This window comes from Rhineura floridana, chromosome 6 (assembly GCF_030035675.1).
Source record: "Rhineura floridana isolate rRhiFlo1 chromosome 6, rRhiFlo1.hap2, whole genome shotgun sequence".
NCBI classification, from domain to species: domain Eukaryota; kingdom Metazoa; phylum Chordata; class Lepidosauria; order Squamata; family Rhineuridae; genus Rhineura; species Rhineura floridana.
In genome coordinates this window covers 136955780-136982205 of record NC_084485.1, presented here as the reverse complement: position 1 = coordinate 136982205, position 26426 = coordinate 136955780, and the positions used below count along the sequence as shown (strand labels likewise).

Sequence of the window (26426 nt, the reverse complement as noted above, 5' to 3'; positions counted from 1 at the left end):
GATTGCCTTCTGAAAAGAAAAAGGTGTGCTCAGCCCCAACATGGCATTTAAAAACATGCTTAACATCACATCTAGTTGACTTGCAGACACTCTGATGTTATGTCAGTAGTTCTGCTCTTTCTTAGCATGTTAATGTTGTGCACTAAGGTGTTATTGGGGGATAGTTGTTGTGTTCGGAAGCCAGGGACCCTTAGAAATACAGTAGGAATCTGGGCTCACAATATGCTTGTTTAGAGTTTATTTGCATACAGCTCCATGCAGACTAGTGCTCTTTCTTTCAGAATTCCCCTTACCTCTTTCTGCCAGCTCTAAGTCCTGGGATCAACTAGCCTGTACTTAGCTCTTGAATGTCTACCATGTTGTGGTTGCCCCTTTGATGAAGTATACAAAGGTAACTAGTGTGATATATTTTGCGTTGCTACAGATGTGTGTGTGCCTACCTACTGTAGTCACTGATACACTATAAGCAAATCCAGCAAGATTTCCTGTAATCTTGTCAGAAAAACAGTTCACTCACCAAACTCAAACTCTTTTAAGTTTTACGTCCAGAGTATACTCTTTGAGTGTGGCATGGTCTTAAGTGAACCTAAAGCTCCCCCTTTCAGCTTGCACCTCTACCATGAATTCAATAGATAGGTGAATTTAAGCAAGCCATTATCAGTTTTCCACCTGCAATATGGGGAAAGAAATGCTGGCCTACCTTTTAGGGTTGCTGTAAAGATGTCAAGATAATGTAATGGAAGCACTTTGAACACTCTAAAAGTACTATATATATGCTAATTATTGTTATTAGTGCCTCTGATGTACCTCTATCAGGACACAGAAAACTTTCATTGTAGTTTAATTTATGTACACATTCCTTTGCACGCAGATCTGCTTTCTCCACTGAATTAAAATGGGGCATTCTTCATCCACAAAAGTTCTAAGTGTACAATAGAGTGCATGCAGGACTCTGGATTACAGAGATTGCTTGGGGTCAGTTAATGCTATTAATTTCTTCTATATAATTGTGTACACATCTGTGTACACAAAAGGTCATGTGAACTAGGAGGAACCCACTGAGGAACCAACAGCTATTTCCATGATAACAACAATCCTTTCTGCACCTAGTCATACATCCATGTGCTCGATTGCATGGACAGAATATGGAATATGGAGAGAACTGGGCAATGGAATGAATGGAATTGGCTTCCAAGTCAATGCCTTTAAATTAGGCAGAACTGAGCTACTAGTCATGAAGGACAGCTTTGATCCAAATCTGAATTACAATCTACAGATTAATTTAGCAATTAATGTGTTGATTGGTTTCTTCTAATTAATTATTTCCAACCCTCTTGAAATCCTACCTATATTCTCACCAATTTCTATTCCTCCCTTTTGGACTGGAAGGTATATAATAAGAGCAAATTAATCCTTCCAGTACAAAACAGACCAGCTTTTGGTAACCTTTAAAAAAAACGAAACATTGTGTTGTGTCCTTTAGCACTATTACGGGCACTCAGTCTGTTAGGACATATTGGGCGATTATAGGCCAGTCTTTTCAGAAAAAGCCATGGGTTTCAAGTTAGCAGTAACCATCTATCAATTCCAGAGATTATGGCATGATTTACTGTCCCGGCATGGTGTATTCTCTGATTTTCTGCCTCCTATGAAACATTGTGCTTTCCTTTTCTATTGATGTATCAACTATAATAGTTACAAGCAGCTACAGAAAAATCAATAGTGGACTTTCATTACTGAGCACATAAAGTAAAAGAGGACCATGCTGTGAGAGTCTCTCGCTGTTAAATAGTCACTGACTGCAAGGTGTACAATAAATGTCTGTTATTTTGGTCTAAATGAAGGATGTCTGAATTTGAAACATCAAGTATCTCAGATTTTGGACACAACCAGGGCTTCGTCAGGTTATCCTAGCTAGCAATTCTTTTCCAAGACATGTAACAAGACCAATCTGTCTTTCCTACAATGAGATCCTACAATGTGTGTGTTTTTTTTAAAAAAAGCTAAATGAGAAAATGAACATTCAGATGGCATTTTCCATGTGCATTGTGTTGCAATCCCTCTGATGTGCTCACCTGGGCTGAACTGTGCATTTAAACTGTGTTAATATTCACCATATCTCAATAGTACCCTTTGGCCTAAACTGAATGGTGCAATAACCTCTGTGTTGTGCACTTAGATAAGCAACAATGGTCAGGGGACGAGAAAAAGCTACAAGTGATCACTGTCAATGTCTTAATTTAGGGGTAGGGAATGTGTTCAGCATTAGAGGAATGGGATGCCTTTGAACGGTTTGTTGTACTAGAGTGCTGAAGAGCTATATATGTATTCATAGCCATATGTTTTTCATACCATAGTGCCAGACCATGAATGGCAACCACACTCTTATTTCTAAAATGCCTCATGATTCACGGATGTTTGATTCTATGAACAACATTTCACATTTAGAAATCAATTCCTGCCTGTTTGGGAAGTGTGCAAAGGTTGCTTCTCATCCATTAAGACTTCCTGGCAGTTGCAGTGACCAAGAGCAGTTCTCTTGGAAATCCCAATGTTCAAAATCAGAAGACTACTCCTTTTGAATCAAGATATTTCTGTAAATTTTTTAAAAAACAAAATGGGGAAATGACACTGCAAAATGATGCATCTTATTTATTTTATTTATTTATTTATTAAATTTATGTACCACCCCATAGCCGAAGCTCCCTGGGCGGTTCACAACAGACAATATCAAAATACAATAAAACACATATTTAAACAATTCAAACAACATTAAAAATGGGCTTCCTTAAAAAAAATTTAAAATTTGAAACGTTTATAACACATATTAAACACATATTAAAACACTTATTAAAATGCCTGGGAGAAGAGGAAGGTTTTGACCTGGCGCCGAAAAGATAGTAATGTTGGCGCCAGACATACCTCATCAGGAAGACTATTCCACAATTCGGGGGCCACCACTGAGAAGGCCCTTTTTCTTGTTGCCACCCTCCGAGCTTCCCTTTGAGTAGGCACCCGGAGGAGGGTCTTCAATGTTGAGCATAGCATACGGGTAGGTTCGTATAGGGAAATGCGTTCCACCAGATATTGTGGTCCCGCGCCGTGTAAGGCTTTATAGGTTAAAACCAGCACCTTGAACCGGGCCCAGAAACATATAGGCAGCCAGTGCAAGCGGGCCAGAATCGGTGTTATATGTTCGGACCGCCTGGTCCCCGTTATCAGTCTGGCCGCTGCATTTTGCACGAGCTGCAGTTTCTGAACCGTCTTCAAAGGCAGCCCCACATAGAGCGCATTGCAGTAATCTAATTTAGAGGTTACCAGAGCATGGACAACTGAAGCCAGGTTCTCCCTATCCAGATAGGGGTGTAGTTGGGCCACCAAACGAAGTTGGTAAAAGGCACTCCGTGCCACCGAGGCTACCTGAGCCTCAAGTGACAGGGATGGTTCTAAAAGAACTCCCAAACTACGAACCTGCTCCTTCAGGGGGAGTGTAACCCCATCCAGAACAGGTTGAACATCCACCATCCGGTCGGGAGAACCACCCACTAACAGCATCTCAGTCTTGTCTGGATTGAGCCTCAGTTTATTAGCTCTCATCCAGTCCATTGTCGCAGCTAGGCAACGGTTCAGCACATTGACAGCCTCACCTGAAAAAGATGTAAAGGAGAAGTAGAGCTGCGTGTCATCAGCATACTGATGGCAACGCACTCCAAAACTCCTGATGACCGCACCCAGGGGCTTCATATAGATGTTAAAAAGCATTGGGGACAGAAATGACCCCTGCAGAACTCCATACTGGAGGACCCAGGGTGCCGAGCAATGCTCCCCAAGTGCTATCCTCTGGAAACGACCCGCCAAGTAGGAGCGGAACCACTGCCAAGCAGTACCGCCAACTCCCAGATCAGCGAGTCTCCCCAGAAGGATACCATGGTCGATGGTATCAAAAGCCGCTGAGAGATCAAGGAGAATCAACAGAGTCACACTCCCCCTGTCTTTTTCCCAACAAAGGTCATCATACAGGGCGACCAAGGCTGTCTCCGTGCCAAAACCGGGCCTAAAACCCGACTGAAATGGATCCAGATAATCGGTTTCATCCAAGAGTGTCTGGAGCTGGCCGGCAACCACTCGTTCTAGGACCTTTTAATTTTTCTTACTGAGATACAACAATACAAAGCTGAATAATTAAAAACTACTACTGACTTCCAGGTGTGGGTATCAGAATTTTACCACATGGCGGTGACCCATTCAGAAAAAGGGACATTAATAATTACAGAGACTGTTCACCAGATAGTGATGTTTCCTTATTTTGTTTTATTTTTAAATTATAAAAACTCTCCCTTAGAAAACTTGAGATGCGCAAACACATCACAACACCACTTGAGAGTCCTAAAGAGTCAGTTTTATGCTGTATGTTCTACCTAGGAAGCTCCCTTTTTTTAATCTTCTGATAAAGAAGTGGTTTAGCTTAAAGAGGTGATGAACTACTGTAATAAGTATTCTTAAAATGATGAGGGAAAATTGGAACTGGTAGAATTCACTATACAACCTCTCCCAGTTCAAAGAGCCTCACCCTAATATGAATCCAGCCCCTTCCAAATTTGTGTCTGGTTCATATTTGGGTTTATTCCTTTGCTGCTGCCACCAGCCATCCCCTCCCTGCCCCACAGTTATATTTTCCTGTTATATTTACCATGAAACATATCCAACAGTGGAAGGGTTTCAGTTGGGGACTTAGGAAGCTGTGAAAGCAGTATTCCAGGCAGTAGACTGGGAAACATAGTTTGCCAGGCACACGATCCATACTATGCCCCATTGCTCTTCTGCTGCCACCAGTACTTTGATGGAAAAGGCAGCAGGGAAGGGTTGGGCAGAGGAGGTGTTAGATTATTGGTGAAATAAAGTTTCTCAATTTGGAATTGGGTTTGGAGGAAAAATTAATATGGGAGGGTTAGCTAAATCCAAATCCAAATCAAGCTGATTTTGTTTGCCCACCATTTTATCTTAAGTGACAGGTTTCTGTGGTCAGTATTGCTGCTGTAGGCTGCCACATGCTCTGCAGTGCACAAGACAAATTCATACACTATGAATTTACAGACACAAACTATTTCCCAAGGCAATTAGGCATATTCGTTTAACAAAAAATGTACACACACAGGCCAGGATCCAAAAGGCTGCAGATGGGTTTCAATCACACTGGAAAGCCTTTCCAGCCTAAAGCCATCCCACTGGAAACTCTTGCACCTCTCAAAAAGCTGCTCTTGAAAGTCAGGGAATCCACTGAAACAACATTCAATAAACCAAAAGGAGACACAGCTAGAATAAGTTGGCAACACATACCTGTGCACAAAACTGTGATTTCTGCTTCCACATGGGGATCTTTGGATCCCAGCCATTATACCAACAGTTATTGATATTAATTTGGCATTAGCGTCCTCCTGAGGAAATCAGGCATCAACAATTATCTCTTTATTTTATTTATTTATTTATTTATTATTTATTTATTTATTATCTGATTTATATCCCGCCCTTCCTCCCAGCAGGAGTCCAGGGCGGCAAACTAAAGCACTATAAACACTTTAAAACATCATAAAAACAGACTTTAAAATACATTAAAACAAAACAAGCTTTGAAGACATCTTTTTAAAAAAAGGTTTAAAAGCATATTAAAAAGCAATTCCAACACAGAAGCAGACTGGGACAAGGTCCCAAAAGGCTTGTTGAAAGAGAAAGGTCTTCAATAGGCGCCGAAAAAATAACAGAGATGGTGCCTGTCTAATATTTAAGGGTAGGGAATTCCACAGGGTAGGTGCCGCCACACTAAAGGTCCGTTTCCTATGTCGTGCAGAACGGACCTCCTGATAAGATGGTATCTGCAGGAGGCCCTCACCTGCAGAGTGCAGTCATCGACTGGGTATATAAGGGATAAGACGGTCTTTCAGGTATCCTGGTCCCAAGCTGTATAGGGCTTTGTACAGCAAAACTAAAACCTTGAACTTGGCCCGGTAGTAAATGGGCAGCCAGTGCAATTCTTTCAGCAGCGGGATGACATGTTGGCGATACCCTGCCCCATGGAGCAGTCTCGCCGCTGCATTTTGCACCAGCTGCAGCTTCCGGACCAACCTCAAGGGCAGCCCCACATAGAGTACATTACAGTAATCCAGCCTGGAGGTTACCAGTGTGTGGACAACAGTGGTCAGGCTACCCCGGTCCAGAAACGGCTGCAGCTGTCTCACCAGCCGAAGATGGTAAAAGGCACTCCTAGCCACTGAAGTCAACTGGGCCTCTAGCAACAAAGATGGATCTAGGAGCACCCCCAGACTATGGACCTGCTCTTTCAAAGGGAATACGACCCCATCCAAGCAGGCAACTGACCAGTTATCCGAACTCAGGAACCACCATCCCACAGCGCCTCCGTCTTACTAGGATTCAGACTCAGTTTTTTGTCCTCTTGATGTTGATTCATCAGAAACTAAATTCTAGTCAAAGTCCCTGAGACATATTTCCTTTCTTTTGGCATGTGATCTTAATAATGATGCTTCACAGAAAAGGAAACGCATCAGCATCCTTGAAGTCTGATCACTCTTTTAGCTTAATGCATACTCAGACAATGAAACATTATTATTGAGACATTTTCCTCCATTGTCTCTACCAGTGATTGGTAGGGTGAAAACCTGCTAACTCAGGCTGTTTAGTGCATCCATATGGTTTATTGCACACCACTGTGACAATAAACCATTTTTGGACTTCTTGGTCTGCCATAGTTTGTAGCAACGCAAAGAGCATTTCATTTTATCTTGACATCACCTGGTGCAACAACCTAGGGAACCCTTAAAGCAGTTTCATCCAAGCACTCATGCTCAGTTACTCCAGATCTGGAGTGCAAGATCGTCGGAAGAACTTTACTGTCTGTAAACTCCAAACATAATTAGGACTTGCACATTCCTAATTGGCTGGCTCTCGTATCAATCACAAAGCCATCTTTTTGGACCAATTTTTAAAGTAAAAGAACGGTTGAAAATCCTTTTAAAAATAAAGTGGCAAATAAAGGTTTGGGTAGATAAACACACCAGTCATTAGGCCACCTCACCTAACTTCTCAGAGAAGTTTTTAAAGTGGAAACAAATCGGGAAAAATCAAATCCCAGACAAATATTTCAGCTGATAAATAAGGAGAATGCTTCAAAATAAAGACAAAGTGGATACCTCACCTAAAGCTAGGGAGGGGAGTGAAGAAGTCAGCATTTGATCATGATTCTCTGTTCATGTATCCATTTGAGGAGGGAACATACGATGGGAGCAGAGTTAATTGGCTTGCACAGCAGGGGGAAAAACCCTGCTCTCACTCATTTCCAGATGCTTCTGTATGCAGTCTAGCATAAGTTTCTCTCAAGACCTACAGCTTAGCAAAATGTCCTCATGCAGAGTCCCATAGTATATTGTTTTCTAGGGTTCCTGCTACTGTAGAACCCCCCAGCCCGCTATCATGATTACATAAACTAACATTTTTAACCAAGCTCAATGCCATAATTACATGCACATATATCCCTCATTCCAGAGACCAGAAGAACGCCTTTGAGCTAATATTTATAACAAGAAGTGCTCGACTGAGATCTCTTGTAATTTTTATCATACCTGAGGCTGTTTTCCTCATTCGATTAGCTGAATTTATCCTGAGGCAAGCCAGACATCTAGTACCAGCTAAATTCAACAACTGGAGCTCAGAATTTGGCTTGATATATCCCCACTTGGATCTATCTGCTTAATTCTCTTTCATATGATAACATTGGTTTATTCATAGTCTGGACTTGCCACCTGAACAAACTAAACCGCAGATCTTATTCTAATAACATAAGAAAACTTCAGGGGAGAAAAAATCCATGTAAGTTTGTGAATGAAAATAAAATGAAAAGTTGGGAATGAGATACAAACCTTTGGTAGACGGCAGAATCTATTCCCCAGGAAAAGCTGTTTTTTTTTTCTGTTTTCCCTTTAGATATAGATAAATTTTCTAAATGCAAGATTGGCTCAGAGTTTCAACAAGAATTGCAGGGCTCTGCTTTAACCATAGTAAACATTTATATAGATGACTTTATTCAGCAAGGGGAAAAATGATTCTGTTTCTTCTTATTCAGTCACATTCACCACTTTGTTACGGCTTCTCTCTTAGTCTTTTAATAAAAAAAATAGCTAAAACTTAAATGTCCATGTAAAACAGTCACTGGAGTGGTTCCCTGCAATTGGCAAGAATACATATGAATATAAGACGAGCCCTGCTGGATCCGACCCAAGGCCTATCTAGCTGAACCTTCTGTTCTCACAGTAGTCAACCAAATGCCAATGGGAAACCCATAAAACATGGATGTCATAGCACTCTCCCATTTGTGATCCCCAGCAACTGGTACTCAGAGGCATTCTTGAATGAACATATGGAGATCCCCTACCTATAAGGAAGGTGAGAGAAACCCAGTAGAACCTACACCTTGCTGCTGTGGCCTCCTGCAAAACGCCATCTGCAGGCTTCCTCAGGTGTCAGCTGCTACCCCCTGCAAGGCCTGGGTGCCAGCTGAAGCCAGTTGGGGCTAACAAGGAAGAAGACAACTGCCAGAGGGTGGGGAAGAGAGCTCCCCTTCATAAGAGCCACCTCTAGCCAAGGCTCCCCCCCCCCGGTGTCAGGCTTCTTTTAACATGTGCCGGGGTAGGAGTAGTTGGGGGCCTGCCACTGAGGTAATATTGGGCAGGGGACACAACAGCAGTGGGAGGCAGATTGGCCATTACAGGGGAAGGGAGATAAGACATCTTCATGCTTGCATCCCTTCTGGTCCCCCTTCCAACCCTCGGGACACTGGTAGCCAGAGCTTGGAAGTAACTAGTTAGAAGTAATGAATTACTTGTACTTTATTACTTTTTTGAGTAACGAGTGGGTAACTTCATTACATTTTGCTGGTAATAGAACGAGTAGTAACTTCATTACTTTTGAGGAGTAATTGTAATGTTTCCAGCATTACTTTTGCGCATTACTTGGGGGGGGGAGCAGGGAAAGTCTTCTGCTCCTCTGATTTGTGAATAAAAATCATGTGCTTCAAATTGGGCTTCTGTGCAGCATTGTTCTTCCTTCATGCTCTATTGGTGCTTAGGAGGAGACAAGGGAGGAGGTGGAGAGTGAGATGGCGTGGAGAAAACGATTGTTTAAAAATTGTCAGGAGTGGAAGGACAAAAGAGCTGGAGGCAATATATATATACAAAAATGTGTGTGTTGGGGTATCATCATTGCTGGAGGTGGGGTGAGGGGATGTGAGATTCTGTTATGCCATTCTGTTAATCTTATGGATAAAAAAAAACATTCTACTACCCTCTGTGTATGTGTGCTCATTTTTAATATTGTTTTAGGCTACTTAGATGTGCAGCAGCCAAGGCCAGCACCTTGTAGGCATTTTTTAAAGTAACTAAAATGTAATTGTAGCAATTACTTTTGAGTAAAAGTAAAGTAATCAGTTACTTTCAGAGTAATTGTAATTGTAACGGTAATTATTACTTTGGGGGGGGCATGTAACTGTAACTGTAATTTATTACTTTTAAAAAGTAATCTTCCAAGCTCTGCTGGTAGCCATGCTGGGAACTCCCTGGATCTTACTGTCCTGCTGATGAATTAAAACCACTTTAATTCAGGACTGAATCCTGGATGAATGCACTGATCTTGCCTGTATTACCGAAACCTGGCTAAATGACCAAGGCGCAGTAGGTCTCTCCCAGCTCTGCCCACCAGGTTTTGTGGCACTCCAGCAGCCTAGACCCAGGGGATGGGGAGGTGGGGTCACAATTGTCTGCAGGGAATCTATCTCCCCTGTCAGGTACCCTGTCCCTAACACCTCCAGCTTTGAGTGTGTGTGCCTGGCGTTGGGTCAGGGTGACAGAGTGGGGATTCTGTTGGTGTACTGTCCACCCCGCTGCCCAACAGTCTTCGTCCCTGAGCTGGCGGAGCTGGTTTCGGCATTGGTGCTGCAGTTCCCCAGGCTGATGGTCCTGGGTGACTTCAACATACATGTTGAGGTTAGACTCACAGGTCCAGCTCTGGACTTCATGGCTGCCATGACAACCATGGGGCTGTCTCTAATATCATCTGGACCAATGCACGTGGCAGGACACACACTTGATCTTGTGTTCTGTTCAGGAGAGGAAGAAGGTGATCTGAGGGTGGAGGGGTTCTTAGTGACTCCATTGTCATGAACAGACATGGTTTAGACTTTGTGCCCCCAGTAACCTTCGCAGGGGTGAAGGGCCGATTAAGATGGTCCGCCCCCAGAGACTCATGGATCCAGATGGTTTCCTGAATGCTCTAGGGGATAGTCCCAGCATGGCTGGCGATACTGCCGAAGCCCTAGTCAATCTCTGGAATACGGAGGTAACCTGGGCGGTGGACACTATTGCTCCATAGCACCCTCTCCCACCAGGAAAGACCCATAATACATCTTGGTTTACTCAAACCTTGGGCTTGATGAAATGGCAGGGACAACGGCTAGAGTGACGATGGAGAAAAACTCAGTCCGCTTCCAATTGAACACTGCTAGAGCTCATTTTCGAGCCTATCATGTGGCCGTGATGGCAGCGAAGAAAGTGCACTTCTCTACCACCATTGCATCTGCTCAGTGTTGTCCGGTGATGCTTTTCTGGGTGGTCCGGGGTCTTTTGGGCTCTGGCCCTACATTAGACCCCGAGCCCTCAGTCGCTGCTGTGACATGTTTGCGAGGCACTTTGCAGATAAAATTGCTCACATTCGGACTGACTTGGACTCCTCTTTAACTACATTTGTGCCAGATGTCCTCAAAGCTTCCTCTGGTCATTTTTCTATGGATACTTTTCAGCTTGTAAAGCCTGAAGATGTGGACAGGATTCTGGGAGAATCGAGGGCCACTACTTGTTCCCTTGACCCTTGCCTATCCTGGTTAATCAAATCCAGACAAGACAGAAGTACTGTTGGTCAAGAGAAAAACTGCACCAAGGGTGGGGTTGCAACCTGTTCTGGATGGGGTTGCATTCCCCTTGAAGGAGCAGGTCCGCAGTTTGGGAGTCCTCCTGGATCCTGCCCTGCTGCTTGAATATCAGGTGGCTGCTGTAGCCAGGAGTGCTTTTGGCCAACTCAAACTGGTCTACGAGCTGCGTCCATTCCTGGAGGCAGTTGACTTGGCCACAGTGACACATGCATCGGTGACATTGAGGCTTGATTACTGTAACGCACTCTATGTGGGGCTGCCTTTGAAAACAGTAGAGCCTAACACTGATTTTATGCCCTCTACGTTAATTTTTACCCTTGTAGTCCCCTTTAGCACCACTCCCTGTATATATGTGTGTGTGTATATATTGTATTTTAATTTATTTTAATGTTTTTGTGATTTTATTGTTTACAATTTTATTATATACGTGCTTGATTTTATTTTTGTAAGCCACCCTGAGTGTCCTATTATAGGGTAGAAGGGCAGGATAGAAATATTTTAAATAAAAATAAATAAATAAATAAAAATACTTCCCCATTCTGCTTAGAGGAGGAGTCATCTCTCTCTAGTGGTTCCATTTATTGAACTGACTGAGGAAAAACTGCTTCCTCACTGATGAAAGAAAGGAACTTTGCATATGCTTGGATGCGCACTCATCTTCCCATGTTCAAAACACAGAGCCCTGAAATTGAAAAACAAGTTCTTGCCACATATTCATTGTGGGGTATAGTGATTTGTTATAGGAGGCAGCCCCAAACACTCATCTCTGTATGTCAAAAGACATTGTTCTTGGTTCAGAGGGTTTCCAATCTAGCAAACGAAAGAAAGCATAGATGATCTGTTATAAAAGAAGGCACCATTTTACATGCTTTTAAAAAAATTAAAAAGAAGAGAAACATAATTTTAAATAATACACACGGCAGCCTGATGCCATAAAATGTTGTAAAATGTGCTTTTATTTGAGTTGTGAACTGGTCTGTAACAAATTGTAATTCTAGCTATCCTTAATAGTTAGAAGCTGAAATGAGATTCACACCAATAATTCCAGCATTCCTCTACTATGTAAGCATCTTATCCTGCATTTAAAAGAAAATATCATTGAGCCTAACCTATTATTTCTGCATGAATGAAGCACACTGGTTGTTGTAATGCACTTTAAAAAGGCAAGACTTCCAAAACAATGTATCCATTATTTGACACTCCAATGAACTTTAAAATATTTTATGTCCACAGTAAAAAAAGGGCAATGACAGAAAATTATGATGCTATATTTGATAATAGGCCAGGAACAAACGTTTTAAGTACCTGTACTGTTCTTGGTCTATGTGGTTGACTTGTGGGTTCATTTTTTTTATAAAAACAAAACTCCTCCTTCTAGTTGATTGAACCTGAAGATATTAAAGGTCATTATCCTTTTTCTTACACAGAAAATGCTGACTACTCATTAGTTGTTCCTTGGTTGGCATTTCCTGCTTACTAGTTTCCTTGGGTCTTTTCCTTTGGTCCTTTACTTTGAAAAAGTGTGGCAGCAGCTAGCAGCTTCCATGATCTTTATTTGTTTATTACAGTAGGGCCCTGCTCATACAGCGGGTTACGTTCCGGACCCCCGCTGTAAAGCGAAAACCGTTGTAAAGCGGATCCCATAGACTTACATTAACCCAAAATGGCGCCCAGCGGCAAAAAACCGCTGTAAAGGGGGAACAAGTGCTGTAAAGCGGCGCCTTTCTACAATTCACAACCGCTGTATTAGCGGAACGCTGTAAAGCGAAGCGCTGTAAAGCGGGGCCCTACTGTATTTGGTTTATATACTGCCCTTCGTCCCAGCAGGAGCCCATCTTATCTTCCATTTGGTCTTTCTACCTCACATCATATGAGAAACACTATTGCCATCCATCTAGCTTACCTTCTTTCAGATTTTGAGAACTAGTTGACAGTGTCCAACCATTAGATAAGACAGGAATTTGCATAGGATAACAGACACAGAGAGAAACAGTCATGCAGTTTAACTGAGTTTGGAAAAAGAGACTCGGCATTGGCAGGGTGGAAGGTATCTCCTGTCAAGGAAAAGGGAATGTAGGATTCCTATGGAGATACATTGTGCCTGTTCCATAAGGGATCTCTAGGCTTAGGAAGGCATTCTCTGGAGAGAAGACCGTGGAAGAAGGGAGAATCATTCCTGAAATCCTGGTAGGCTACAAACAGTGAAACCTATTTTATCAAGGGGCTTAACTTTGGGCTTCTTAAAGGCAAGTTTACATAGTAAATCAATACCTGATAATATGATTGTATGATATGATGAGTTATCACATTGCCTCTTATTACCTTGAACAACTACTGAATAATGAGACCCAAACAGGGGCCTCATAATGCAAATCATGAGAAGTCTAACCTGTAAGTCCAGTTCTGACACAGCCCTTATCTACTTGAAGGATGTCTTCAATGATTTCCATGGGTGCATACATGTGAAAACATTTGATCTAAATAGGCCATTCATAGAATATGCTTGCAGATGATCTCATGAGACTTGCGTCATGGAGAGGTGGCATTTATGGAACTGTGTGAGAGCAAGTTGTACAAATGACCCATTTGGAAGGAAAATATTCACATCTATGATGGGAACTATTTCAGCAGATATCCCTTCAATGCAAAATGCTTTGTCTTTAATGCTCAACACTTGCAATGCTGACTTCGGTAACTGAAATCCTCAGCAGATGCAAAACCACTACCTAGGAAATATTCTGTTTACAGATTTATATTGATGTTGGAAGAGTTCAATTGGGCTTGTAGTTGTTTTGCTTTGATACAGAGGGTGATAAATAGCAATGGTAATGGATCTCGGATGCATTTAGTCAGTGCACTGGATTCTTACCAACAACAAAAAATTCTATAAATACATTCAAAGCAGGAGACCATCTAGGGAGACAATTGGACCCTTGGATGATAAGGGAGTCAAAGGTGTACTAAAGAACGATAAGGAGATTGCAGAGAAGCTAAATGAATTCTTTGCATCTGTCTTCACAGTGGAAGATATAGGGCAGATCCCTGAACCTGAAGTAACATTTGCAGGAAGGGATTCTGAGGAACTGAGACAAATAGTGGTAACGAGAGAGGAAGTTCTAAGCTTAATGGACAATATAAAAACTGACAAATCACCGGGCCCGGATGGCATCCACCCGAGAGTTCTCAAAGAACTCAAAGGTGAAATTGCTGATCTGCTAACTAAAATATGTAACTTGTCCCTCGGGTCCTCCTCCGTGCCTGAGGACTGGAAAGTGGCAAATGCAACGCCAATCTTCAAAAAGGGATCCAAAGGGGATCCCGGAAATTACAGGCCAGTTAGCTTAACTTCTGTCCCTGGAAAACTGGTAGAAAGTATTATTAAAGCTAGATTAACTAAGCACATAGAAGAACAAGCCTTGCTGAAGCAGAGCCAGCATGGCTTCTGCAAGGGAAAGTCCTGTCTCAGTAACCTATTAGAATTCTTTGAGAGTGTCAACAAGCATATAGATAGAGGTAATCCAGTGGACATAGTGTACTTAGACTTTCAAAAAGCATTTGACAAGGTACCTCACCAAAGGCTTCTGAGGAAGCTTAGCAGTCATGGAATAAGAGGAGAGGTCCTCTTGTGGATAAGGAATTGGTTAAGAAGCAGAAAGCAGAGAGTAGGAATAAATGGACAGTTCTCCCAATGGAGGGCTGTAGAAAGTGGAGTCCCTCAAGGATCGGTATTGGGACCTGTACTTTTCAACTTGTTCATTAATGACCTAGAATTAGGAGTGAGCAGTGAAGTGGCCAAGTTTGCTGACGACACTAAATTGTTCAGGGTTGTTAAAACAAAAAGGGATTGCGAAGAGCTCCAAAAAGACCTCTCCAAACTGAGTGAACGGGCGGAAAAATGGCAAATGCAATTCAATATAAACAAGTGTAAAATTATGCATATTGGAGCAAACAATCTTAATTTCACATATACGCTCATGGGGTCTGAACTGGCGGTGACCGACCAGGAGAGAGACCTCGGGGTTGTAGTGGACAGCACGATGAAAATGTCGACCCAGTGTGCGGCAGCTGTGAAAAAGGCAAATTCCATGCTAGCAATAATTAGGAAAGGTATTGAAAATAAAACAGCCGATATCATAATGCCGTTGTATAAATCTATGGTGCGGCCGCATTTGGAATACTGTGTACAGTTCTGGTCGCCTCATCTCAAAAAGGATATTCTAGAGTTGGAAAAGGTTCAGAAGAGGGCAACCAGAATGATCAAGGGGATGGAGCGACTCCCTTACAAGGAAAGGTTGCAGCATTTGGGGCTTTTTAGTTTAGAGAAAAGGCGGGTCAGAGGAGGCATGATAGAAGTGTATAAAATTATGCATGGCATTGAGAAAGTGGATAGAGAAAAGTTCTTCTCCCTCTCTCATAATACTAGAACTCGTGGACATTCAAAGAAGCTGAATGTTGGAAGATTCAGGACAGACAAAAGGAAGTACTTCTTTACTCAGCGCATAGTTAAACTATGGAATTTGCTCCCACAAGATGCAGTAATGGCCACCAGCTTGGATGGCTTTAAAAGAAGATTAGACAAATTCATGGAGGACAGGGCTATCAATGGCTACTAGCCATGATGGCTGTGCTGTGCCACCCTAGTCAGAGGCAGCATGCTTCTGAAAACCAGTTGCCGGAAGCCTCAGGAGGGGAGAGTGTTCTTGCACTCGGGTCCTGCTTGCGGGCTTCCCCCAGGCACCTGGTTGGCCACTGTGAGAACAGGATGCTGGACTAGATGGGCCACTGGCCTGATCCAGCAGGCTCTTCTTATGTTCTTATGTTCTTACAAGCTATGTATCAACAATCCATGAAGATTCCTCCACACAATATACATGGGGAATAATGAACTGTGTACAGGCAGCACAATCCAAATGAGGAAGAGACCATGGTGTGTGCATCAGAATTTACCCAGCTGTTGGAGCCTCCAATTCTTCCTCAAAAAGAGGAATTGATAATTTATCTTTATGTCTTTTCTATGTCTATTCATGACTTACTGTCAGCATGAAGTAGGCTTGCTAGATTTTGATTTTCAGGTAAAAACTAGCCATTTGGATGAAATTTCTCTCAACCGGTGCTTAAGTTGTGCAGAGATTCATCATTTTTTTAAAAAAATCTGCTGATAGCCATTATTTCCCTTGGCTGCTGCAGCTTCAGCATATTTTTCCCTGGCTGCTAATTTCCTAAATTAGTTACATTGGTGATTTCACCAAATCAGGGATCATGCAGTGAACGTGATGATGTCACCATGTTACAAACTCACTAAGTAAGATTTGGCAATGTGATTATGTCAATGAGGACAACTGAGAATGAGTTTTGTAAGTACTTTTCCAAGAAAGTTAATTTATTTTCATTGCACATCATGGGGTTTTTTTTACAGTTAACAAGGTGCATTAGAAAAATCACTAAAAATGGGAGGTCATTTCTCAGCAATTCCAAAAGAAATTTGTGAATGTTTGGGAGCAGTTGCAGCTGACTAACTAATCCACATAATGCTTCACAACTAAATGTGTTCATTGACACCGCAGAAAAGCATTGGATCATATTCATCAAAGTTATACTCAAGAGCAGAACCATTAAAATAGATGGACCTAAATTAGTCATGTCTATTAACTTCAAGGGGTATACTGAGTATGACTAACATTGGATACTACCTATTGGGCCGCATCCAGTGCTGCAGCTCCTTTGGCATAAGGGACTTCCATGCGTGCAATGAAACTTCCTCTTATTCTCTCCTGTTCCCTCTAGTGGCCTGCATACCCTTAGAACCAGCTGGGGGGTCAGGGGACCCTCTGGAGCAGATTTTGGGGGTGCATGAGGGAGGACAGGAAATGGAAGTCCCGTTGCGCCAGAGAAATCCTGCTTGGGGCAGCACTGGATACAACCCATTGCGTCTAAGCTGATGTGAGACAATACAGAAGTTCTTTCTGAGATAATGAGAGAAAATACCAATTTCAATACTGCCTGAGATGATAGAAAAGTCTGTGGTGTATTATCTGTGAATGCCCAGTTACACATGTGTCATACTTGATGCCAAAGCATTCAAGTGATTTACATGCATCTATGAACCAACCCTGTCTGTGGGGACAATCTCACAGGAGCAACAGCAACACAGGAAAACTTCCATAGCATTGTATCATCTTTCCTCAGGGTCTGGGTTCTGTACTTTTCTGGCTCCTGTGTCAACACATTGTATATCAGGGGTGGGGAACCTTTGTGGCTCAACAGGACTTGCAGGCCAAATTTGACAAATGGCTGATCCACCCACTTGTCAATATCTGACATCACTATGATGTTAGATGCAAGGTGCTTTGAAATCCTGAAGTAGAGACTTCAAAGCACCTTGCAAGGCGCTTCTAAAACCCAGGTTTTCCCCCTTCATTTTAGCAGGGTATTCTGATGCAAATCCCAGGGTACTGTCTTCATTTTAGCAGGGTATTCTGATGCTTGCATTAAATGCCCAGCTAAAATGGAGGAATCTACACTGACCAAATAAGAGGCTCCTTTGTTTCATTATTTAACTACATTCCAATATACATGAGGGTGAAGAGTTGTGAGGGCCCTAGGTTCAGCAAGTGCACCCAGTACAACATCCAAGATGTGCAGTGAAAATAAATTAGCTTTCTTTGAAAAGTACTTACACAGCTCTGGCACAGTAATCATTTTCAGGCTTAAATCTCTCATTCCCTTTCATTTTTCATTTTCAAAATTCCCAAACCAGTCTGTGTTCTCTATAGATTAATAGTGCACCAAATTTCAGTTTTTCATGTCTCAAATATAAAAAAGGGAAGAAGCCTCCTTGAAACCTATTTTTATTTTTCTCCCCCTCTAAAGGCCAGACCCATTTTTAAAAAAGATATATATATGCAAATATACTCTCTGCAAGCTGAATTTTGTATAAAAAAGCTGGACCTAAAATCTGTTTTGCAGGGAAGGGACAAGCCATTGAAATTTGGGATTTTAAAGGGAATGCTGACAGATATTTAGAGTGACTACAGAACTAAAACTGGCACCTCTGCAAAAAAAAAAATCTTTATCTTCAGAAGTAAACTATAGAGGAGACAAAATCCCATGTTTTGACAGAAATGCTATTGCAAGTGCTTGTTAAAATAAGATTTATTATACAAGACCTCGGGGTTTACTCTCCAATAAAGATGGGGAAAGGGATGTGCCCCACTATGTGCACACAGTAAGACTGTTTCATATAAAAAGTTGGTAATTAGTCCCTGAGTGAATAAAGTGGAAGAGATAAGAGACTCATACTTACTGAGGCAACACAAAAAATGCTTTTCCTTGTAGTTAGAACTAAAAAAGGTGCATAGGAAGAAGGAGGCCATTTCCACCATTTTTTATTTATTTATTTATTTATTTAATTTTATTTAATTTATATACTGCCCTAAGCCCGAATTGTTTTAGAACTTGGAAATGCTGATATCTTAAATTATGCTTAAGCATAAGGACACTACATTCAGTTCTCAGATGTATAAGGCACCTGGATACCTAAAAAAAAAGTAGAAGAAGTGCTTTAAGCTCCAAAGATTGTCTTGTTAAAGTTATGGATTTGATTTAATGGCATCATTGACATCAATAGAGTTCTGCTGACAATGCATTTGTATTTCCCCAACATTTGCCATTAGTTTTTCATACAGTCTTTTTTTCCAGAAGGTAAATAATTTTCTATAAATAAATCAAAAGCCTCTACACTGCAGATGCAACTAAAACATATTTTAAAGCATCAGTAACAAAGAGGTTTTCTTTCTCCTTCCCCCTTCCATTACAATATAAAGGAGATTAAAATGATCACTTAATATGCATTTTAATGCACAACCAATTATGGACATCATTATTTAAAAGACATCTAACCAGACAAACTTTATTATGATTTTTGATCTAATCTTAAAGTCTGCGGAAGAGACACCAGAAATACTTCGAGAGGCATAATTTATTTAATATATTTTCCCTTCAGTGTTAGTCTTGCTAGAAACTTGTCTTTTGCCACTTTGCTTGTTTTGCTTTTTTATATAAATCAGACTGGCATGAGACATTTTATTTAAAAGCCATACATTTCCATGACAAAATTATTAATACATTCCGACATGAAATAGGAGCACTGCACATCACTAACTGGCTCACCATCATACATGCAAATTGTCATAACAATCTCTTTACGGGTGAACCATTTGGTTTTGCTTCATCGTTTATTATCAATGGCTATAGAACTAATGGAATTTACCTCAAGTCTGGTAACAAGACCTCAAAGACACTCAGTACTTTATAAATGAAGAATACCTCTGGACCAAACACCTCCAGAGCAAATCTTAGTCTGTTCTAAGATCTGTGCTCTTCTCATTGCTACCAAGGAGCTCACACTATGCAGAAACAAAGACATGGGGCTTAGCCGTGAGAGTAATTTACTTTTGAATACAAAAATGTTCAGTGCAATAAAAAATGAATAAGAAATGGTTTTGCCTATAAATACAGATTGAGGAAGCAGCATGAAGTAGCAGCACAATATCACAAGCATTTACACTATGTTGCAAACAGCTACCGTCTGAAAAGTATTTGGGACCACAGGGCAAAGTTGGTTGTTGTCAATTATATAAATCCTATCACAGTTACCAGGAGCTTGTCTGGAGTGATTGGTTGTCAGTACAGTTAGAAGTCTTTCCTGCTTTAGAAGACCATCATTTTGGCTGCATCATTTAGCAATGCAGCATAGCAAAAATGCTTTCAGTTCACTGGTTCATACGTACATTGCAGTGGAGGCCATCATATAATTAAACTCACTTAAAATATCTGGATATGTTCCATTATCTCTCCACTCCCGTCCCTGTACAGAGGATCACCTCTTCTCACAGATGGATATACCCTTGGTTTCATGGCCAGAGACAAAAAACGGAGACGGTGTTGAGGTGAAAAGAGGACAGGCAGAAAAAAGGGCAGAGTGTGAGGGTTAAACATGCATTAACAGACCGGGAGAGAATCCACCTATCTGGGAGTAGTCAGGGGTTCTACTCTAGACGTGGCCTGGAATAACCCTTCTTAAAGAAGTATTTCCCTCTCAGTAATTTGGAAATCCTGAATTGCCCTTGAGATCTTGAGTTCAGTGCTCTAGAACATCCTAGCCCAAAAGGCGGACTTCTAGAGCAGTAGGTTTGCTTTAGGGTTCAGTGGTGATACTGAAGCAGATGAGTAGGTATAGGATGTTTGGAAATATTTGCGAACTATTTGACCTCCAGAAACAGTCAAAATCATCCAGCAGCAAGACAAAGTAATATATTGACATCTAGCACCCATGCAATGTACTAGTCAATATGTTTAAAGGACAATGGTTTCCATTGGGGGAGGGAGAGAGAAAGAGAGAGAACTTAGTAATTGAAAAATATACTTTTGAGGGATTCAGGTCAGGCAGGTTATTTTGGCAGTCACTGGAGTGTACCAGATGGTTCATTAGCATAAGGGTAGACAAGTCAAAGGCTTTCAGAATAATTCAGAAAATGTCAAAAAGAAACAAGAACCCTGTCATTTTTTATTAGAATTAACTACATCATACCCTGGACAGAGATTTCACCTTGGGTCAGAAAAATTAATATAGAATTATATGAATTGTGTAATATGTCGGGTTAAAGCTACACCTTCCTCTGGGGACTCATTTGCTGGCAATATATTACAGTCCTCTATGTTAGGAATCTTCAGCCTTTCCTTCCATAAGGTATGTTTGGGGGGAGAGACAGTTGACCTTGCTCAAAATCCATTGGTGTCTAATTGATCTGAGGTACATGCAGAATTTCAACAAGACACTCCACTAAAGCTGTGCTGTGATCATTTTCCCAGGGAACTTGGCAGAGGGATTTAACTGAATATTCAGCAGCATATAAAGCATCCTTTTGTCAAGAATAAAATGCAGTCATTAAGTGAAACACCATTTTAGCAAACAGGAATTATTTTTACAATATACATAGTGTGATTGTGTCTTTTTTTACTTTTTTATTCAGATGTCAAAAACCTAGAGAACTTCCAGCTGGTGGAAGGTGTTCAAGAACAAGTGAATGCTGCTTTGCTGGACTACACAATGTGCAACTATCCACAGCAGACAGACAAATTTGGGCAGCTTCTCCTGCGACTCCCGGAAATCCGGGGGATCAGCATGCAGGCTGAAGAATACCTCTACTACAAACACCTGAATGGGGATGTGCCATGTAATAACCTCCTAATTGAAATGCTGCATGCAAAGAGAGCATAAATTATATCCTTTTAAAGCTTTTGCTTTTGAGAAAAAAGAAAAATACTCTGAACTGCTCCAAGCAACACCAATTAAAAGAACTTGGTTTAAAGGAACTTTGTTCCAAAAATGGTATAATAATCAAATACTTAATAGTAAAATAAGTGATGTATCAGGGTATTTGAATTGCAAACTGTGAATCAAACGCTACACAGTCTCCCCAAAGGAACATTTATAGGACTTTAACACTAGGATGAAAGGAGATTTCAAATGGATATGGATACCATTGCCTATGTCAAACGAAACAGACAGACAAAAAAGGAACAATTCTTGTAAGTCAAAACTTTGCCAGTTACCACTACGGAGAAATTTAGGAACATGTTTTATCTGTGTTTTTCAGCTAACAGAGCAAGGGGATCTGTGTGCACTACATCCCTTCTGGTTAGCAGGACTGAAAACACTTCTAAAGGGAGTAAAACTGCGATCTCCCTATGTCATCCTTCCAAGGACTGTATCTTATTTCTCCTCCAAACAGGATGTGTGGCACCAATCTGTAATAAAGATCTTGAGTAGGCCACTTTCATAATATACATATGTACCCACACAAACATAATGGCACCACCAAAACCAACCAACCAACAAATAAAGCCTGGGGGGAGGTGCAGCTTGGACTGTCTGTAACTCAGGCCTGGAAACAGCTAATATGGAAAAAATATATTCATAAATTAGTGTGACATTCTTAATATGTTTCCAAAGTTTGTTTTTGTCATTGTGTTCCTGTTGATCAGCCAGGCAGTATCCCTCTTCCACCAATAGGAGGAGGAACAGCTACAAGCATCAGAATTAAGCTGCTCCAAAGCAACCACCATTGGATCGTGTTTCCAGCGCAGTGACTCAAGCATTGCTGGAATGGCTTCTCAAAGCTTTTAGTGCCAAATAAGCTCGTGGATACTACTCAGTCTCTTGGCTGTCATCTAAAATAAAACAGTATTTCTTCTTTGGGTTTCTAAGTGGTAGCACCTCTTGACCTGCCAACTTGATCTGCAACCTAGTTAAACTGAATTACTTGGATTTAAGAATTAATTTCAGTGATCTCAGACCGTGCCCTGTTGGTCATCTGGTTTGAGACATGGTGATGGGTGCACTGCACAAGTTCCTCACCAACCTGTGACTGCCATGTCCCATGAGTTTCTATATCATCATAAGAACACCTGCACCACAAATTCAAATGTAGACAGCCAGAAATCTATTGCAGCCCACCAACGGCCCAGTAAACATCTTAAGTTATTGTTTTTCTGCTGCCTGCCTGAGACTGCAAAGAATAGGAGAAGCTTTATTGAGTACAATATTACTGTTTGGTAGGCTGTGTTTAGCTTGGTGCATCACGTGTTGTGCAGGTTTGTTCTAGAATTGCCAGTGGGCCAACGTTTTACTGGTCTGACAGGAAGCCAGTATCGGGATCTGAAAAGCCAATAAATGTCAGACAGGGCCAACTCCAGATTTGACAGGACCCCAGACCTGGACAAACTCTCAAACCTGGAAAAGCACCCTAGTGGGTTTGCTCCTACATTAGTGGACCCCTGCCAATGGGCTTACCTGGCGACAATGGAAGCAAGGTATGAGCCATTTTAATATTCACACTATGCCTCAGAGTGCCATTCCACACTATGCCCCAGAGTAATGCTACATTGGGGGCATTGTTAGGTACCCAGTGCCAGTGGGCCCTACTGACAGGCCTGGGATCCCAGCAATTGCCCAAAGCTGCCCGGTGCTAATGCTGTACAAGTCTCCATAACTGAAGACTGACAAAAATTATTGCCACTAGGCTCCACTAATAAGCTGCCAAATTATACCCTGACTCTACCCATGATTAACTAGATTCCATCTGGGGTATATCATCCATCCACCTGTTTCTGAACTCACTCTACTTTTAAGGATTTTTGTTTCTTCACTCTGCCCTGACCTGTTAGTTTTTACCCCTGGCTCTACCTCTTGGCCACACACCCCTGATCTGGCCCAGGGAAAATGTGTTTGAAAGGTTTCCAACTTAGATGACTTCATCTCAGGGACTGCACCTGTGCAAGGGGAGAATGCAATGCATTATACAATCATACATTCCCTTGTATTGATGTAGCCACCCCGCCCCTCATCAGGAGATTCTCCCCTCCCCAGCTGAAATCCAAGTACTTCACCTTTAACTAATTTCTGGGTCACACTGTAGGTAATAAAAGACCAATAAGCAAAATACTTTTACCTATGCAAGAAAACAAATTCTCAAAATGTATAAGCTGGTTGGTTAGTATTATTGATCGTTTGAAGAACAGTGCATTTTTAGTACAGTCTTTGGAGTCAGACAACACATTTTAACCCAATTATTCTAACAAAAATATGTTATGTGAGGACAGAAGAATAATACTGCTGTGACCATGGAGACCAAAGTCTGCTGCAGAACAAATATTGGAGAAGGACAAAAAATGATCTCTCAATCCAAAACGAAGGTATCAGTATTATACAATGTAGTGCCACTGTCATGAAAGCTTTGCCTTATTTCAAAATTCTGGATGGTAACTATACAGATGCAGATCAACATATGTTGGGGGGAAAGTATTAATACTTTACATAGCTGAAGAAAAAAAGATGATGGTTGTTTACATTTGTTAGTCCTGTGGGAGGGGAAACTGTGATGATGTTGCAAAGCAGTGATTTCCTTAATGTTGCTTTCTGATTGGTAATTAGTTTACCAGTACTTAATTACTGTATGTCGTGAGACACTAAAATCAATAAGGGAATCTCATTTATACTTTAATTTTATATGTTTAGGTTATTGGCTGCACAATCACTTGTAGAAACTGTATAAAAACATCTCTCTTAGCTTTGTTTGTTTTCATGAAAATTGCTGGCTTTTTAATAGTTTATTTATAATGTATATCACAGTTTTCATTGTAGACAATTATGATGCTAATTTATTGTTCCTTGGTTTCATCTTTATATAAAAATATAGCCAGAATAAAGAAGCCAAATATATGTGTTTATTACAGCATGTCTTCAAGTTAGTGGAACATAGTTCAGGGACATACAAGGATCTTTACAGTTTAAGATCATTTGCTTGATTAAATGTCTGTAAATCTTTATAATTCTAAATGTGGTTTATTTAAAATCTATTGTAAATTTAGTGATTCGCACCTGCCTTTGTTTCATGTGGACCTAACGAGGTGCATTCTTAGAAAATTCTTTTCTAAGCAGTGGACATTGTATACCAAAGACAACATTTATTTCTTTTATATTAGTACAGAACAGAATATTTTTCACCCCATGAATCTGGTCTAATATTCTTTTACCATGTAGATCAGACCCATGGGGGAATGAGGGAGGAATGAACTATGGGAAATTCTTGCTCATACAAAGAGGTACTTCCTTGCCCACAAACCAGCCCTACTACCAATACTTCTGCTGTCCCATGACAAGGCCGACATTGGGCATTCAGGACTGACCACCCTCAAGACACCTCACTGAAAGTCAGCCTGAGGCAGAAAATCAAAATGGTGGCTTTCACTGTGGTAAAAATAAACAGCTAGGATCCAAAGAACCATTTAAACAAAGGACTTTGGATTTGCTGGCATCAAACAGCAACTCTTCATGCAACTTTTGAAACAGAGGAGTTTGAGGGTATACTGTTTAATGGGAGGGGGAATCAGGAATTTCACTAGGCACACTGAAGCTCTTGGGTGGATCTAAAGTAGTTATTTGAATCCCAGCCAATAAGAAACTAAATACTTGACAATGATGACCTTTATTGGTACCATCCTCATCAAATGGTAGGACTACCCTGTCTCCATTAACCTAAGAATACTAAATATGGTGTTCACCCAGCAGAATTGAAGCAGCATTGGTAGCAGTGCTGAGAACTATGGCCTGGGAAGAACACTTTTTGTAGGAGGTATCCAAGACTCCTAGAAAGTATCCATCTGAAGAACTTGCCCTGGATTCTAACATTTGTTTATGCAGTAAAGATGGGTGGGGATAGCAAACTTAGCTAAGCCCAGGATGTGCAACTCTTAAGTATTTGTATCATGCACCATCAACTCTTGTCTTATGGATCTTTTGACAATAACAGTTCACCCCCCATTTTTTATACAAATGAGAACATTCCTTTTAGAAGAAAACAAATCAAGTGATCACCAGTGGCATGTAAAAAGTAACTATGAATTTGTTTATTCACATATAGACCTGGATAGTGAGGATTTTTACCCTGTCACAACCAGTATTTTATAACTCCTTTTGTTGAAAACCATGGCTTATTTTACTGAATATGTGAAAAAAGAATAAAACCACTAACAAAGCACAATTATCTAATAGACAAAACCAGATAATTAATATAAGGATGTTAAAGGCAAAAAATGATTAGTGGAAATGGTTTCAAATAAACTAGAGCACACATTAGCCAATATCAGTGGTTCCAAGAAACCCTCTGATTGCCCAAGTTTGCTAATGTTAATTGTTAACCACTTTGTAACAAGACATTTACTTACAATTGCTTTCTTGATTACATATTAGTAAAAGCAGACTAAAATACAAAGGTTTTGGCTTTGGCTGGTTTCTTATAGTTGTTCAGTGTTTGTAACCAGACATTCTGTAGTGTCTGAAATATTTGTATTACAAATATGTTCCGCAGCTGCCTGGCATTTGAATCCATGCAACCCTTTTAGAATGTGCAGTTAGTTACTTGTTAAAGTTCTCTTACTGTATCTGTGAAGTTCATGTTGTCTCATGTCAATTCTTGCCAGGAATTTTCTCAACACCTATGGATTTTTATTTCCAGTATTTCAATAAATATTGATATGGCCATTCTGATCATTTTAAAATTGTTTTTATGCCAACCTTGTTGGGAAAAAAATCCTATAGCAGAGGTGGAGAACAATATTGATGCAGAAAGGTCTGTCTATGTAGATGTGTGAAGCCCTTCATTCCAAAGCTTCAGAAGGCACCATGACAATGAGATAGATTTAAGTTTCTTACTCCTAATGAACTAACAGCTTTGCAGTCAAGCTTTGCAGACAATCCCAAATTTAAGTCCCTGGCATTGCCAGTTAAAAGGTTAGCAGGCTTGGAAAAGACCTTCATTCAAGACCTTGGAGAGCTGCTGCTTAATCAGAGTAGAAAATACTGAATTAAATGGACCAG

The 26426-nt window shown here is 40.9% G+C and overlaps 1 protein-coding gene across 9 annotated transcripts in view; it reads left to right on the top strand.

The window, feature by feature from the left end:
* NR5A2 (nuclear receptor subfamily 5 group A member 2) overlaps positions 1-26096 on the top strand; it is a 165880-nt gene extending 139784 nt beyond the window's left edge. For 8 of the 9 annotated variants that reach the window (XM_061633939.1, XM_061633934.1, XM_061633932.1 and 5 more), the window contains one exon: positions 21019-21274. In XM_061633939.1, coding sequence (XP_061489923.1) covers positions 21019-21181 — 163 coding nt within the window. In that variant the 3' untranslated portion in view covers positions 21182-21274. Of the gene's footprint in view, positions 1-21018 lie in introns of all 9 variants that reach the window. The other variant, XM_061633933.1, reaches the window with a different exon arrangement.
* Positions 26097-26426: the final 330 nt, after the last annotated feature.